At 38.1% G+C, this 16,394-nt stretch overlaps 1 protein-coding gene across 1 annotated transcript; it reads left to right on the top strand.

Moving 5' to 3' along the window:
* Positions 1-1,592: 1,592 nt before the first annotated feature.
* On the top strand, positions 1,593-15,234 carry LOC140152610 (uncharacterized). Its single transcript, XM_072175023.1, has 3 exons — positions 1,593-1,654; positions 8,805-8,898; positions 14,114-15,234. The coding sequence occupies exon 3, from the start codon at positions 14,127-14,129 to the stop codon at positions 15,012-15,014; it is 888 nt and encodes a 295-aa protein (XP_072031124.1). The 5' UTR covers positions 1,593-1,654; positions 8,805-8,898; positions 14,114-14,126; the 3' UTR covers positions 15,015-15,234.
* The last annotated feature ends 1,160 nt before the right edge of the window (positions 15,235-16,394 follow it).

Genomic DNA, 16,394 nt, shown 5'->3' on the forward strand with positions numbered 1-16,394 from the left:
ATCACGTCGAGTGGGGAAGGTTATATTTGCGTCAGGTGGTTGTCATTTATGAAGTGCATTTATAGCGATATCTGGGATAAGTAATGCTGTTTCCAAGTAAGCCCTAAAACAGGCCTATAATAACCGTACATTACAAATAATATTCATTTTTTAAATTATATTATTTTATGATTGTAATTTAAATCTGACGTCCTGTTTATTAAAGACGACTCGCGATCCCGGGGGAGCACCATGCTAACCATCTTGGATTTCAAAATGTCGCCATAGTTAATGCAATATAATTATTTTGGTACTGCAATATGTTTATGAGGCGTGGCAGCAAATGACTAAGCGGCTAATCATGCTAATGTCGCTGCAATGATAAGAATAAAATTAATTAATAAAATGATAAAATTACAACAAACACAAGACTGGCCTACGCAATAAATGATAGGCAGGAATACAAAGTACAGTACTAATTGTATCATACAATATAATTATTTGCATATTCAGGGTGTCTCTGAATCAACCGTATACCGTATTTTGATAATGCCGCAACAAAACCACAGTTATGCCTAATGTATAAATCTGAGAAGAAAATCGTCTCATGTATGATTAGTATTTTTGATTGATTGCCCTCCGTTCTTGAATTATAACCAATTGAAAATCACACCTCATTTTTAATCCATTCCGCGAGTAAATTTCCATGGCGATTTCTGCCATGAAGATATCGGGGCGATGACACTGTGTGAGGCGCCGATCGTCTGATATCGCCTTTCATGTACGCGACTTGCAACGCGTACTCACGTACATTGTGTGGATTTATCGTGGGATTTATGTAACCGCACAGCTGTCCATCATCCGCTGCATGCGCTGAAGTCCAGCGTTGATTGACAGCAAAATTTAATGCCAGTATTTATGGCGTTGATGTTCAGCCAATCAGAAAAGACGTATTATGAGGTTGTCGCCAGACGGTTTGTTTAGTGACGAAGGAGCACAAATCGGCTGGGACCGAGACTATGCAATAATATGACAAAGAAATCAACATGACGTCATATGCTTTAGTGCTAGATGATTAAAACAACGAAGAAATACCTTCATAAATGAGTATGATATTCTATCATAATAAGTAAGGTTTTTTGACAGTTTAAATTTGTCCGCCAAAAACTTATTAAAAAAAATTGTTATGAACTCCCGTCGTAAAAACCTATCGCACATGATATTCTATCATCAAGTTTATTTCAAGAATGAAGAAGTTCATTTCCAAAATTCAAAAGGCATAATTATGGAAGCTGTCTTATTATGCAATTGCATAAATTCTTCACTCTTGTTTGGTTCAGGAATTAATTTTTTTTAAAGTACAATTTCCGATGATGGTACACCCTGTATATTATAAAAGACAGCACCTCAGCATTTTCATTTCACGACATGTTTGAGGTTAATGATTATACAATAGTTGGGCCTATTCCACGTTAAATACAAACTTTGGTTTAGGCTCTAGTTGCGTCATCATTTTTATTAATATTGACCAATAACGACGAAGGCACAGTTAGGTCATATTATCTATTCGTCATTTTCCTTAAATTAGTAAAGGCTTTCACGGAGGGCAGTTCTTCAATTTGTACTCAGCTTTCTCAAACCATAATCAATATTTTCTTGAACTTCAGGAGGAAAGGTAGGCAATCAGAACCATTTTGCTCTCAATGTCTTTGTAGTGCATGCAAGTTAACGTATATTTGTTCTCATTATAAGGGACTGTTCAATATTTACGCCAGGAGGGAATTTTAAGGTGGAATCCGATTTTTGTTTTGGGTGTTGACTGGGAACTCGAATTTTTTACTTCAACCATAAGCGGGAATGTTAAGCTTTAAATGGAGAAAATGGGGGAAACAACGGGGACTCCTAAAAGTTTGAGCGTACGCAAGGGGGGAGCGCAAAATATTTTGTTGTCCAAACTTCTATTTCTCCCTGGCGTAAATATTGAATGGTCCCTAAATGCACTGGCAGGAAAGAATACTGACTGGTCGTATGGGCGTACACGTTTTAGGATGTGGCGACTAGGGCAAGGGTAATTCGGAATGGCACACCTGCTCCAAAATTTGATGCTTCTTGAACAAATTGCGCGCTTTCGGAAATTTGCACAAAATTTAGTCATAAATTAAGGTGAATTTTGGCCGTATCCCTAGAACTATCAGGACTTCAAAGCGGGGGTGGGGGGGGGGGAAAACAAACCCGCTTCAATTATAAACGTCATATACCTTTATATTTGGTATCATATAACTCATACAAAGATTCGTATCATTTGATTGGTCAATTACTATTGAATGGTTTTGCTATTAAGTCTATTGCACTCCGCGCTAGTGCAATAGTCCATTTTCCATTGCACTGGTGCGCAGCTACCATGGACGCGGGCGTATATCGCCAACGGTGACCATCTCGACTCGCCAATGATCGATGTGGGTGTCGCTTCTGAAATAAATACAGTTCGTAATATTTTTGTAATTTATTTTGTTTTCCTGATGATTAAAAAAATTAAGTGGAAGATAAAGAATTTTATATGAGTTATGTAAAACAAATATTGAATGTTTTTATTCGTTCAATGAAATGAATATTTTCATTCGGTGAAACATGAACTGTTCCATTCAACCCGGCTTCCATATTGAAAATATTCTTACCATTGTACTCATAAACATTCAATATTTGTATACTAACGTATAGCTATGGGTCTCATCTATCCAGTGATATCAAAATAAGTACAAACATTCCCCACATAATATCGTTATGATTTCATAATGTGAGCTAATTGGGAAATTCTGGCTATATGTACAGAAGTGTAGGCAAAATTGATTTTTGACTAAAAATTTACGAAGATGCGATTTTCACCAAATGTTCTCCTAAAAACCTTCGGAAACAGCCCTCTCCTAAATACTATTTCAAAATAATAAACAAGAAGTCCATATCTCTTGAAATAATATTGAAAAGAAAATCATCGATTTTATTGTAGAAACTTATGGTGTGCCTCACCAACCCCCCGTCTATGGCCATCTTTGATGGTCAGTCCTACCCCCGGGTAAGGTGCTGGGGTAACAATGTTATCACTAAATGAGCGCAAAGGCTAGATCTACCAATTAGCTTAAGTCGTTTGGGCGTAAAGACACGCATTTTGTTTTTATGACGGATGGAAAACCTTCGGAAACAGCCCCCTCATAGTTCTAGGGTTAAACTGTCTCTCATAATGACTATTTTTTATTGAAATGGTGAAAATGAGTCTGATTTACATAACATCATGAGAGCCACACCCAATATAACAAGTTAGTGTTCATCTGGTTTCTCATGACCTATTTGCTTTTAAATTCTGGTTTCGTTTATGCATTTGAATTCCCCAGTCCCGATTATAGGTAAAATAAATTTGTGAAATTAATAATGAGCAATGCCAATAATTTATCATTGTAATGTGCAATAGGGGAAACTACATGATATTAGATCACGCACTGAGAGTTTAGTTTGTGACATTGAATTGACCCCACCTCTCCCCGAGTATCGGAGTTAAAATCTAGGCAAAGGAGGGGGGGGGGGTAGCTTACCTGCTCCTCTTGAACAAATTGCTCGCTCTCAAAAATGTGCACAATTATTCACCCTGTACATTCCTGTATCATGCAATAGGGAACTACCTGATAATCATGGAATTGCGCAAGAATGTGTGTATAATGCAATTCCTGGGAAAACCCGTTTGGTTGCAATAATACAAAGAATACTTTTAGTATGTCACATTATTTATTTGTCATTTTCCTTACATTAATAAAGGCTTTCACGGTGGCCAGTTTGCATTACATTTTTGGGAATTAACCCTTTGATTGCAATATTAACCCTAGAACAACGAAGGGGTGTTGTATCTATTGTACCAACCAAGATTTTTTTATCTGTCATTAAAAAAACGCACGCATTTTATGCCTAATCGTAGATCCATCCTTTGCGCTCATTTTAGTGATAAAAGTTTTACCACAGCACCATACCCGGGGGCAGTGCCGGATTTACCATTGGACCAGATGGGCCCGGGCCCAGAGCCCCCAAAAATTGCCATGTGCATCTTCCATTTTAACCATGTTTTGGACCAAAATAGGGTACAAAATTACAAATTTATGCACATTTCGCGCGCACTGGCCTGTTCTATAGCAAAATTCAGCTTCAATTTGGGCTAAATAGTCTTAAATTGAAATTTTTTCGTGCGCTTCGCGCGCAAATGTCCCAGTAAAAGCTATACTTGTCTCTCTCTAAATTGTAATGCTCCCGCCGACACCGTCGATCTCATATCTAAACCAAAAATTGACCACTTGAGCATGTTGAGTGCACATGCGTTCTTCACGGTGCGTTTGGGCCCTCCAAATTTTGGCCTGGCCCAGGGCCCCCCAAAAGGTAAATCCGGCCCTGCCCGGGGGAAGGAGCGACCGTCAAAAATGACCATAGACGGGGGTTGGTGAGCCCCACCATTGATTTCCACAGTAAAATCAAGGTTGAAATAAACCATATTTCTCTCAATACCATCCTGAAAGTTGAAGTTTCAAATCGGATGTATTTCCGGAGAAATCTTGAAAAAAAAGCGTCCGGGTGGTTACCACTTTATCGACATTTCACACTGTACGACGGGTAATTCTGGGCAGTCAAAGAAAGAAATCAGGATGAATTTTAAACGTTTCACCCAAATACCCAGGCCAACACCACTTCGCCGGCAAAACTGTATCAAGATATATCAAACTATAGTGGCTCTATTATGATATAAACCTCTACAAATAGCGTAATGTTAGAAGTATGGGTAATTGCCTAGTTAACGTCGGCCAATATTAAAAGTACTCTTCTAAAATTCTAGAAAATATAGTTTTGTAACATGTCCTAAATTTTTAGCTAATTTAGATGTTTGGAAATATTCGCACTTTGGTGCTTTAGTGTATGTTATAGGTAATAGTACATTGCCTAGTTAACGTCGCTGTGTGAAAAATAACCGGCCAATATTAAAAGTGCTCTTCTGAAATTCTTGAAAATATAGTTTTGTAACATGTCCTAAATTTTTAGCTAATTTAGGTATTTGGAAATATTCGCACTTTGGTGTTTTAGGAAGGATATGTAAACGACTGATAACACCAAAAATATGAAGAAATTATTTCCAAACCGTGTTACGGCCCACACCCATTATGTTTCTCATTTTCAAGAATGTGGTTAACAATATGCACAGTATTGTCTCATTTCGTGAACAAAGGCCACACAGTAATTGTTACCTTGCGTGCTTTATAATCGTTCACCCAACTGAAACTATAATACCAGCTCATTGCTCATAACAGACACATGTGTGTGTGGATTTAACCAGAGAAGATCTGATGCAACATAGTTGAGCTGTTTTCAATGAGTGTTATCTTGGTTTAATAGCTTTTAATGGGGTTTAAGTCCTGCAAATGTCGTGGTGAATTCTACTGTAGACATGACTGCATCATGATATTGTCAAGCATGAAACGAGATACATGAAAAAAATATAAGAGCACCCCCATTAAAAAATCGTTTAAAATAAAACAAATAAAAATCATAAAAATGTGAAAATGTTCACGATATACCCAAAAATAAAGATATAATTAAAGATGGGTGACCTGGTCAACAGTCTCATCAACCACCCTTTTCCTATCAAATTGGTGATTTTGATATGAGGAGAAAGCTTATAAATTTGTTTATTTGTTTCCACTGATATACGATTTTATGTGAGTTTAGACCAGCCCCAGATTGAGACTGTTTTATTAATCATTGTGATGTACGCTATATATTCTTGTATCGTGCAATAGTGGAAACTTTTACTTTACCTAGTAACTAGTAATCATGCAAGCAGACTGAGTTCATGTGTAATTACATTTCTGGGAATTGCGATATTAACCCTAGAACTACGAGGGGTGGGGGGGGGGCGGTTGTACCAACCCGTCATAAACAAAAACGCACGCATTTATGCCCAAACGACCTAAGCTAATCGTAGATCCATCATTTGCGCTAATGTTAGTGAGAAATGTTTTACCACAGCACCTTACCCGGTGTTAGGGCCGGCTGTCAAAGATGACCATAGAGGGGGATTGGTGAGCCCCACCATTGGTTTCTACAGTAAAAATAATTGGCCACTTGAGTACACATGCCTTCCTCACGGTGCGTTTGGGGCCTCCAAATTTTGGCCTGGCCCAGGGCCCCCAAAAAGGTAAATCCGGCCCTGACCGGGGGTAGAAGCGGCCGTCAAAAATGACCATAGACGGGGGTTGGTGAGCATTGGTTTCCACAGTAAAATCAAGTTTGAAATGGACCATATTTCTCTCATTACCATCCTGAAAGTTGATGTTTCAAATCGATGTATGTCCGGAGAAATCTTGAAAAAACAGCTTCCGGTTACCACTTTATCGAAATTTCACACTGCACGGGTAATTCTCGGCAGTCAAAGAGTAGTGGCGGCGCCAGGAAATTTTTTCAGGGGGGGGGCATTAGGGGGCAAAGTGAATTTCAGGGGGCAAAATCAACAAAGTTTGCGCAAAATTACCGTAAAAAGTGGTAATTTTCGTAATTTTGGGTTTTTCTGGGGGCAACAGGGGGGCAAGAGTTCTGACTGGGGGGGCATTTCCCCCATGTTCCCCCGTGGCGCCGCCACTGTCAAAGAGTGAAATCGGGATGGATTTGAAACGTTTCACCCAAATACCCAGGCCAACACCACTTCGGCCGCAAAACGGTATCAAGATATATCAAACTATAGATGGCGCTATAATGATATAAACATAAAACGAAACATAAAGAAATACATAAAGGGCGAAATAAATAACAAATCATAAACTATATTGTCAAGCATGAAACGAGATAAATGAAAAAAAATATAAGAGCACCCCATTAAGAAATTGTTAAAAATAAATCAAAGAAAAATCATAAAAATGTAAAAATGTTCACGATATACCCAAAAATAAGTATATAATTAAAGATGGGTGACCTGATCAACAGTCTCATCCAATCAATCATGGTGATTTTGATATGAGGAGAAAGCTTATAAATTTGTTTCCACTGATATACTATTTTATGTGAGTCTAGGCAGGCCCTGCATTGAGACTTATGTCTGTTTTATTTATCATTGTGATGTACGCTATATATTCCTGTATCATGCAATAGTGGAAACTTTTACTTTACCTAGTAATCATGCAAGCAGACTGAGTTCGTGGGTAATTACATTTCTGGGAATTGCGATATTAACCCTAGAACTACGAGGGGGGGGGGGCAGTTGTACCAACCCGTCATAAAAAAAAACCGCACGCATTTACGCCCAAACGACCTAAGCTAATCGTAGATCCATCCTTTACGCTCATTTTAGTGAGAAATGTTTTACCACAGCACCTTACCCGGGGGTAGGGCAGGCTGTCAAAGATGACCATAGAGGGGAATTGGTGAGCCTCACCATTGGTTTCTACAGTAGAATTAGACACTAGGGTTAACATTAACAAAAACGAAGAAGACTCAGTAGGTCATATTATTTAATTGTCATTTTTATGAAATTGATAAATAGGCCAATCAAATTAAGGAAAATCAGGGCTTAACCCACCACTAATCGTAACAGAAACCATTTAATCACCATTCATTTCAGAAAAGTATATTATAGAAAATATTAAAAGTCCCCAAAAGTCTAAGCAGTGGAACAGTGCCTAATTTGCATAAATCCAAAATGGTCGCTTATGCAGGGGTGAAATTTGAAAGTAGGTTACATCATGCCAATGTCTTGCTCTCAGCATAAGGATACAGAAAAAGTATAGTTTGACCAGTCTCCGACATACAGTTCTTGAGTTATAGGCAAAAAGGTCAAAGGTCAAATTTTGGGCCCACAGCCGTTTACATTGGAAATATGTTCCAATTTAAATCCAACTGGTCTCAAATTGGTCATTTGGCAAAAATAAATCAAAATGAGAAAAGTTGCATTGTTTTGGATGTTTTGTTACATTGGTAATATCACAAAATAGGTCAAGGTCAATACGGTTCTGTGGAATTTGATCTTCTTTGCCGTGTAACAAACCACCTGAGTTATGGCAAACTATTCTTTTTATTAAATGCTGCAAGCGGAACAATATGAGACCATTTTTATCCAAATCGGAGAATATTTCATTTTTTGCCCCCTGTAGAGTCCAAATTTTGACATTTGACCTTTCCCCCTATAATTCAAGAAATGTACATCGGAGATGGTCAAACTATACTTTTTCTGAATCCTTATGACGAGAGGAATACATTGATCATTTTGGTATGGTTTTGTTTTTACCAAGATTTGACCAAATTTGAAATTTCACCCCCGCATAAGCGGCATGCAAATTAGGCACTGTTCCACTACTTGGATTTGTGTGGACTTAAGATATGTTTTTGTATTCACGTGACATGGATTCTGTTACTGTTAGTGGTGGGTAATTTCTTAATTTGATTGGCCGCGCCTAAAAGTCTTGCATGGAGGGCAGTTCTTCAGTTTGTAGTTATGTATGTAATTATGTATGCGTTCTTATTATAAATGCAGGAATGAATAGCGACCGTATGGGCATAGCTAGGGGTTGTGGCATATATCGGAATGACACCCTGAGGGGAGCGGGGAGTTCATCTGCTCCTCTTGAACAAATTACGCGCACTCAAAAATTTGCACTATTGTTCACCCTGTAATATTCCTGTATCATGCAATAGGAAAACTACCTGGTAATAATCATGCAAGAGTTGTGTATAATGTCATTTTTGGGGTAAAAACCATTTGGTTGCAACGAAGGTCATATTATTTAATCGTCATTATCCTTAAATTAATAAAGGCTTTCACGGAAGGCAGTTCTCCAGTTCGAGCCAGCAAAAGCTTACTCAAACCACATACCGGTATCAATATTTCCTTGAACTTTCGGAGGAAAGGTAGGCATTCATATAATTTTACCCACTGTCAAGTTTACATGTATTATTTTGTCTCACTATAAATGCAGGAATGAATATCGAACGTATGGGCGTAGCTATGATGATTTGTGGTGCTCAGATATGGGCACAAAATGTGGTTATAAACCAAGGTGGATTACGGTGGAAGCGCGCGAAAATTTCGACTTTCACTGTTTGGACCCAGTGTTTGGAAGCCAAAACATAAATGTTAATTTTCCAATTAAGTGAAATAAGCCTGAATTCTTTGGCACAGCATGGGATTGAACCCCAAGGAAGCCAAGGCCTAAGGGGTCGCTGAATCGGTCGATCTGAAACGGTCAATCGGCTTTTCGGCGCGCTCCCCATTCAACACGGCGGATGGGGCACGTACCGCATCCCAGCTACGCCCTAAACCGGACTGTCTGGTTAAGGGAAGCGGTCATTATTTACGGCAGGGGGATTTTAGGTGGAGATGCGAATTTTGTTTATGAGCAAGAGAGGGAAATCCGATTTTTTTTTCATATCAATTTGTAAGCGCTCTTTAGCAAAGTCATAGTTCATTGAATTTACAACCGTATGACAAAACAGGCGAAAATACTTTTTGCACAAGATTTGCAATTTAAAGAGAATTGGCCATTGCTCATTAAAATGAGGCTAGTATATGGACAATATAAGTGTGCTCTTTCATTTAATGACATAAAATTTGAAAAATATTGTAAAGAACACTTGAGGTTTTGACTTTTAAAACCTACATGTTGGTCAAAAATGTGTTTGGATAGGTAGTTTTCAACAGATTTACAACATTCTCCTTGCTATAACATTGATTTCCGTTATCTGTTGACCTAATGAGAAACGGTGTTTTTAGGGGGGGGGGGAAGTGTTAGCTTTCGTTCGATATAAAAAATTCTGATTGGATGAAGGGAACACTTGAGATTTTGAGAAAAAACAATCACAGATGCCTATTTTCCACTAGATCTCACACAGTTCTTATGACGCTATGTACTCAACCGTGTAGTATAACACATACTGCGTACTAGGATAGACTCGTTGTGCTGGAAATATATGTGTGCGCGGGTGTATCGAGGTGGAAACTGTACGTTAATGCATTTATAAGAGAATCGTTTTTGTAGTCAATCCTTTTCATATGTTGCCAGAGTGAGGGAAGAGAGGGGCCCGTGACATTTTAGAGGGGAACGCGGAATTTTTGAACGGAAGCGAAGTGGGGAACCTGAAACTTTCGTCAAAGAAATATGTGAAATCCCCATTCCCCCTGTGTAAATAGTGACCGATCCCTAATAACAGATGACCAGTGGTTTAGGTGGTATACCTTATTTTTGTTTCGACTATATGCAGTAACATTGAGATTTATAGTCAACACGAAATTTTAGCGCGCTCATAAAATTATGAGAGCCACTTTATGGCCGAACTTCATTTCGATCAAAACCAAAATTAGCAAGAAAAATGTAAATTTTTCTCGTGGAGCACTTTCTTTTTCAAAGAGTAATCATGGTAATGGTAATAAGTAGTGCCCTATTATAGGGAGAGGTCAGTTGGATAACTCAGTTTGCCATTTCCCATCTTGGACCACTGCATTACTAGCCTGTACGTCACAAATGCAAAACTTAATTTGACTTCTTTTTTTATAATATTTGTAGAATATCCACAAAATAGAAAAAATGGCACATTTTACAGCAAAGATGGGCAATTCCGAACTTCCCTTTCCATGCAAAATTAAATGACTCCACCGCTCCCCGAGTATCGGAGTTAAAATCTAAGCAAAGGGCGGTGGAACCTCACCTGCTCCTCTTGAACAAATTGCTCATTCTCGCAAATTTGCACAATTATTCACCCTGTATATTCCTGTATTATGCAATAGGGAAAACTACCTGATAATCACGCAATTGCGCAAGAATTTGTGTATAATGCAATTTCTGGGAAAACCCCTTTGGTTGCAATAATATAACAATGACAAAGAAGACTCAGTAGGTCACATATAAAGGCTTTCACGGAGGGCAGTTTGCACCAGCTAGCTTTCTCACACCCACTGACACCGCATATTCAATATTTTCTTGAACTTTAGGAGGAAAGGTAGGCATTCATATACTTTTACTTTCAATTTCTTTGTCAAGGTTACATGTATTTGTTCTCACTATAACTGCAGGAATGAATAGCGACCGTAGTAGCGTAGGTAGGGGTTGTAGGCAACTTGAAATGGCACCCCTTCTCGAAGGAAGGGGGAGACAGCTCACCTCCTCCTATAATGACTATTCCTGAATAAATTGGCAGCTCCGAAAATTTACACAAAATGTGATCATAAATAAAAGTGAATTTCAGTCTTAAACTGTCTGTAATAATGACTATTTGTGTCTCGTCTGATAAGGCAGGAGACTATGTAATCACTTTTCCCTATGGTTGCATGTATGTGGTGGTGTCTGTGTGTGTGTGCCAATGTATATTTTTGGTTCAAGTTTTTGTTAGAGTTTCGGTCTCATGAACAGTTTAAATCCTATTGCAACCAAACGTGGGTCATAGTGGTACTATGGGTACATTGATGTATAAATGGTATTAAGATCACATACGGAGGTCAAAGGTCATTTGAGGTCAACTTGTAAAATATGGTGAAAATGAAACAGTTCAAATCCAATTACATAGATGCACTGTGGAACCTCTCATGTAATGATGTTGTTCAAGGTCACTCACTGAAGTCAAAGATCATAGAATAATGGTCAATTTGGTACATTCTGTTTAAGACCCCACTACATTTACGAAACGTGTACTCAGCTGTGAAAAAGGTAATGGTGTCATAAAGGGAACGACATGAGACAAAAAAATATCAAGGTCATTTTTGTGATCATCCAGGGTCACATTTTTTTGCATAAATTTTCGAAGGTTCATGAAATTTGATGGGAACCACCACCGAAGCGAGACAAAAAAGGCAAGGTCAATGGGTCATTCAGTGTCATCCGGGGTCAAATCTTACAGTTTGGGGTCATCCTGGGTCAAATTGCCATACATTGTGTAACGTTCATGAAATTTGGTGGGAATGACCACCGAAGCGAGACAAAAATCTCACGGTCAGTTTGTGGTCATTCGGGGTCAAATCGCCATAGATTGTCGCATGTTCATGAAATTCGGTGGGAACGCTCTTTTAGCAAAATCATAGTTCATTGAATTTACAACCGTATGATAAAACGGGCGAAAATAGTAACTTTTTGCAAATGGTTTGCAATTTAAAGAGAATTGGCCATTGCTCATTCAAATGAGGCTAGTATATGGACAATATAAGTGTGCTCTTTCATTTAGTGACATAAAATTTGAAAAATATTGTAGGAACACTTGAGGTTTTGACTTTTAAAACCTACATTCTGGTCCAAAAATGTGCTTGGATAGGTAGTTTTCAACAGATTTAATACATTCGCCTTGCTATAACATTGAATTGAGTTATCTGTTGACCTAACGAGAAAAATATTTTTAGGGGGAAGTGTTAGCTTTCGTTTGATATAAAAAAAAATCTGATTGGATGAAGGGAACACTTGAGCATTTGAGAAAAACCAATCACAGGTGACTATTTTCCACTAGATCTTATGATGCTATGCACTCAATCGTGTAGTATAGCACAGACTGTGTACTAGGCTAGACTCGCTGTGCTGGAAATATCTGTGCGCGCGGGTGTATCGAGGTGGAAACCGTACGTAGATGCATTTATAAGAGAATAGGTTTTGTAGTCAATCCTTTTCAAATGTTTCCAGGGTGTGAGGGAAGAGAGGGGATGTGAAATTTTATAAAATAAGAGGGGAACGCGGATTTTTGAACGGAAGCGAAGTGGGGAACCTGAAACTTTTCGTCAATGAAAAACGCGAAATTCCCATTCCGCTTTGTAAATAGTGACCGGTCCCTAATGTCAGATGACAAGTGGTTATACCTTATTTTTGTTTCGACACTATACAGCTATATGCAGTTAACATTGAGATTTATCGTCAACACGAAGTTTTGATCAAGACCAAAATTAGCAAGAAAAGTGCAAATTTTTCTCGTGGAGCACTTTCTTTTTGAAAGATTAATCATGGTAATGGTAATAAGTAGTGCCCTATTATACGGAGAGGTCAGTTGGATGACTCAGTTTGCAATTTCCCATCTTGGACCACTGCATTACTACCCTGTTATCACAAATGCAAAACTTAATTTGTCTTTTTTTTTTATAATATTGATAGAACATCCAAGAAATAGAAAAAATGGCACATTTTACAGCAAAGATGGACAATTCCTAACCTCCTTTTCAATGCAATATATATTGAATGACTCCACCGCTCCCGAGTAACGGAGTTAAAATCTAGGCTCCTCTAGGCTCCTCTTGAACAAATTGCTCGTTCTCGCGAATTTGCACAATTATTCAACCTGTACATTCCTATGTCATGCAATAGGGAAAACTACCTGATAATCACGCAATTGCGCAAGAATTTGTGTATAATGAAATTCCTGGGAAAACCCCTTTGGTTGCATATAACAATGACAAAGAAGACTCAGTAGGTCACATATAAAGGCTTTCACGGAGGGCAGTTTGCACCAGCTAGGTTTCTCACACCCACTGCACTGACACTGAACTGTAAGTTCGACGCTGCGGAAATGTACTAACGTAAGATATAGGGTCTACTTCTACCTAAAATAGGCTGCTTTAGTGCAAATATACATTTCTGTAAGAGAGAAACACTGAAACATACAGTGGATAAAGTGCTCTCAAAAATAGAAATGCTATAATACTACTGAGCGAAGATAGTGTGCAAAATGCCCCCAAAGAGATCTGTGATGGATCTACATGATCTGAAGTTGAAGTTTTCAAGTGAAAACACACCAGTTCTGTCAAAATGAAAGTGGTACAGAGTAGACGGAAAGAAGTGAGTAATGCAAAGGATATAGGCCAACTGTCTCCATGTCTACAGTGAAATTCATTGGGCATAAGCTTTTAAAATACTTCAACGAAATTTATCAGCAACAAGCAGTGATAAGAAGATGACCTGCACTGGCGGATATTAGTAAACATTGTAAATCATTGTAATTCATTGATTGCATGCATTCACCTTTATGCAAGAACATTCTCCAATTGTGCTATATTTTTCATTAAGATATATATAAATTTTATTGATTCGTGCGTGAACTTGAAAAAGGTGATTTCTTCCTTTATGGATCGTAACATAATTTTTCGATATTTTCTCGTTTACAGTTTCTTTCTCAATATGGCAAAAGCAACACAGGAAGATATCATTACACAGGCTTGTGATGGGGCTCTGGAGCTAATTCGTAAGAAAAGCCCAGAAAGATACGCTGATCTGGAAGCAGATCCAGCCAAGAAGGAAAAGTTGAGTCAAGCAGCGAGAGCTACGGCTACCGAATGCGTGCAACTGGCAGCAGAGTTCGCGGACAAGCCGGGGACGGACATTGCTCAGCGGCTAGCAAAACACTTATCTGCTGATAGGATTAAGTTGATCCGGGCTGGACTCAGCATCCCCACTTTCAGGATGGACGTGACCCAGAAAGATAACGGGAGATACTGCGTGGAACTGACTAGGGATGATAAGTCTTTCATGTCTGGCACTCGTGTTTTTTTCGGGACCAATGATGTCGACTGGGCGATCCAGAATCAGTACGCGAGCATACTAGTGGAGGCCGTCCTCCTGGTCATGTCTGCCGTAGGAATCGCCCCAGATGTTAGTGAAGGCGTAATGGAACAGACGGTGAAAGATGTCGCCGAAGCAATCGAATCCTCTTCGACTCTGAAACGTGCGGTGGATGATTTCATCAAAGCTTGGAACACAGCTGGTGAAGATGCTTACGAGAAAGCCAAAGCAATCTTTGAGCTCATAGATGGTGCCTTTGACGCCAACATCTTCTGGACCATTGTAAAGAGCCTCTGCCAAGATATGGCGTGGTATGATTGGTTGGAGACCGCAGCTAAAGTTGCCGCCATGATTGTTGCCGCGCTTGCCACCGACGGCGCTGCCTTGATTGCAGAAATCGCTGAAATAGTTCTCGATGCCGTCGATTTCGCAAGGAAGATGGCTAATGTTGCTAAACTTAAAAAAATAAGGGAAATCGTGCGCAAGCAAAATTCAGGTTTTCACTAATTCTGGCTACATAATGCAAAATGATTTTTCCTTGAGAATGTTGATGAAAACATTCTTTTACCATTTTAAGCCATTTTTTAGCAATTTGGCCATTATGATTAATGTGAATTTTGGTCAAAAATTAATCGGTCTTGTAAAGCTTTTAAAAGAACAGGTCAACTGCAAATTTTCGTCAATTTTGTCGTCCAAATATTATTAAGTTCCCAGCAAACACAAAAACGTTTTAAAAACGTTTTTAAGAAGTTATATTTGGGCTTTTGGTTTACATAAAAACGTTTTAATAACATTAAAATGTCGGGTTATATAAAGGTAATGAAACGTTTTAAAACGTTTTGTATGAAAACACACTACAACAACATTTTAAAAATGTTTTCAAAAATGTTATTGTAAACTATTTTTGCAAACAATTTTTTGCCAAATATTTTGTCGACACTTAAATTACATTATGTTAAAATATTTGCACCCAGCAAACACAGAAATGTTCTTAAAATGTTTTTTTCAAAACGTTTTAATAACATTTAAATGTCGGGTTATATAAAGGTCATGAAAACGTTTTCAAAACGTTATTGCAAATATTTTGGGCAAACATTTTTCGCAAAATATTTTTTCAACCCCAAAATAATATTCTGTTTAGAATGTTTAATATCAAGTTTTCAAAAATGTTTTTGAAATGTTATTAAAACGTTTTTATACCCTTTATATAACCCGACATTTAAACGTTTTCTGTAAAACATTTTTTGTTTGCTGAGCAGTAAATTATCAAGAAATGATTTTTAATGTTATGAAAACGTTTTATACCCTTAATATACCCTTTATATAACCCGACATTTAAACGTTTTCTGACAACCTTTTGCGAATGATGTCGAAAACGTTTTGTGTTTGCTGGGTTGGTCAATTATCAGGCCTGTAATATAGACTGCATCCTTGCCTTTGGACTTGGACTCTCGTCCAGAGGTCAGGGAGATATAATTTACTGGGTGCATGGGCAATTTCAATTATTTTTACCCTCAAATCATGGGAAAATATTTTACTGAGTAGATAGCAGTAATTACTGGCACCCAGAGTTTGGATTTTTCAAAATGCAGTTCTGTTTGCGAATGTAAAAATCGGCTTTGATGTAAAAAGTGGATTTTACCTCCAAATGGACCTTTGATGTTTCTTTTTATTTATCTATTCAAGAAAATGAACCTTTTCCCAAATTTGTTGTAATAAGAAAAATAACAGTTTGGACGTTTATGGCTCACGTAATGAGTCTGAAAGATTCTATAAGTGAAGTGATATACAAAAGTCATGATTAAGTATTCATATACTCAGAAGAACATTTTACGATTCATGTAGCAAGTAAGCACTCATAATACTCAGAAGAACATATTACAACAA

This window comes from Amphiura filiformis, chromosome 5 (genome assembly GCF_039555335.1).
Source record: "Amphiura filiformis chromosome 5, Afil_fr2py, whole genome shotgun sequence".
NCBI lineage: Eukaryota > Metazoa > Echinodermata > Ophiuroidea > Amphilepidida > Amphiuridae > Amphiura > Amphiura filiformis.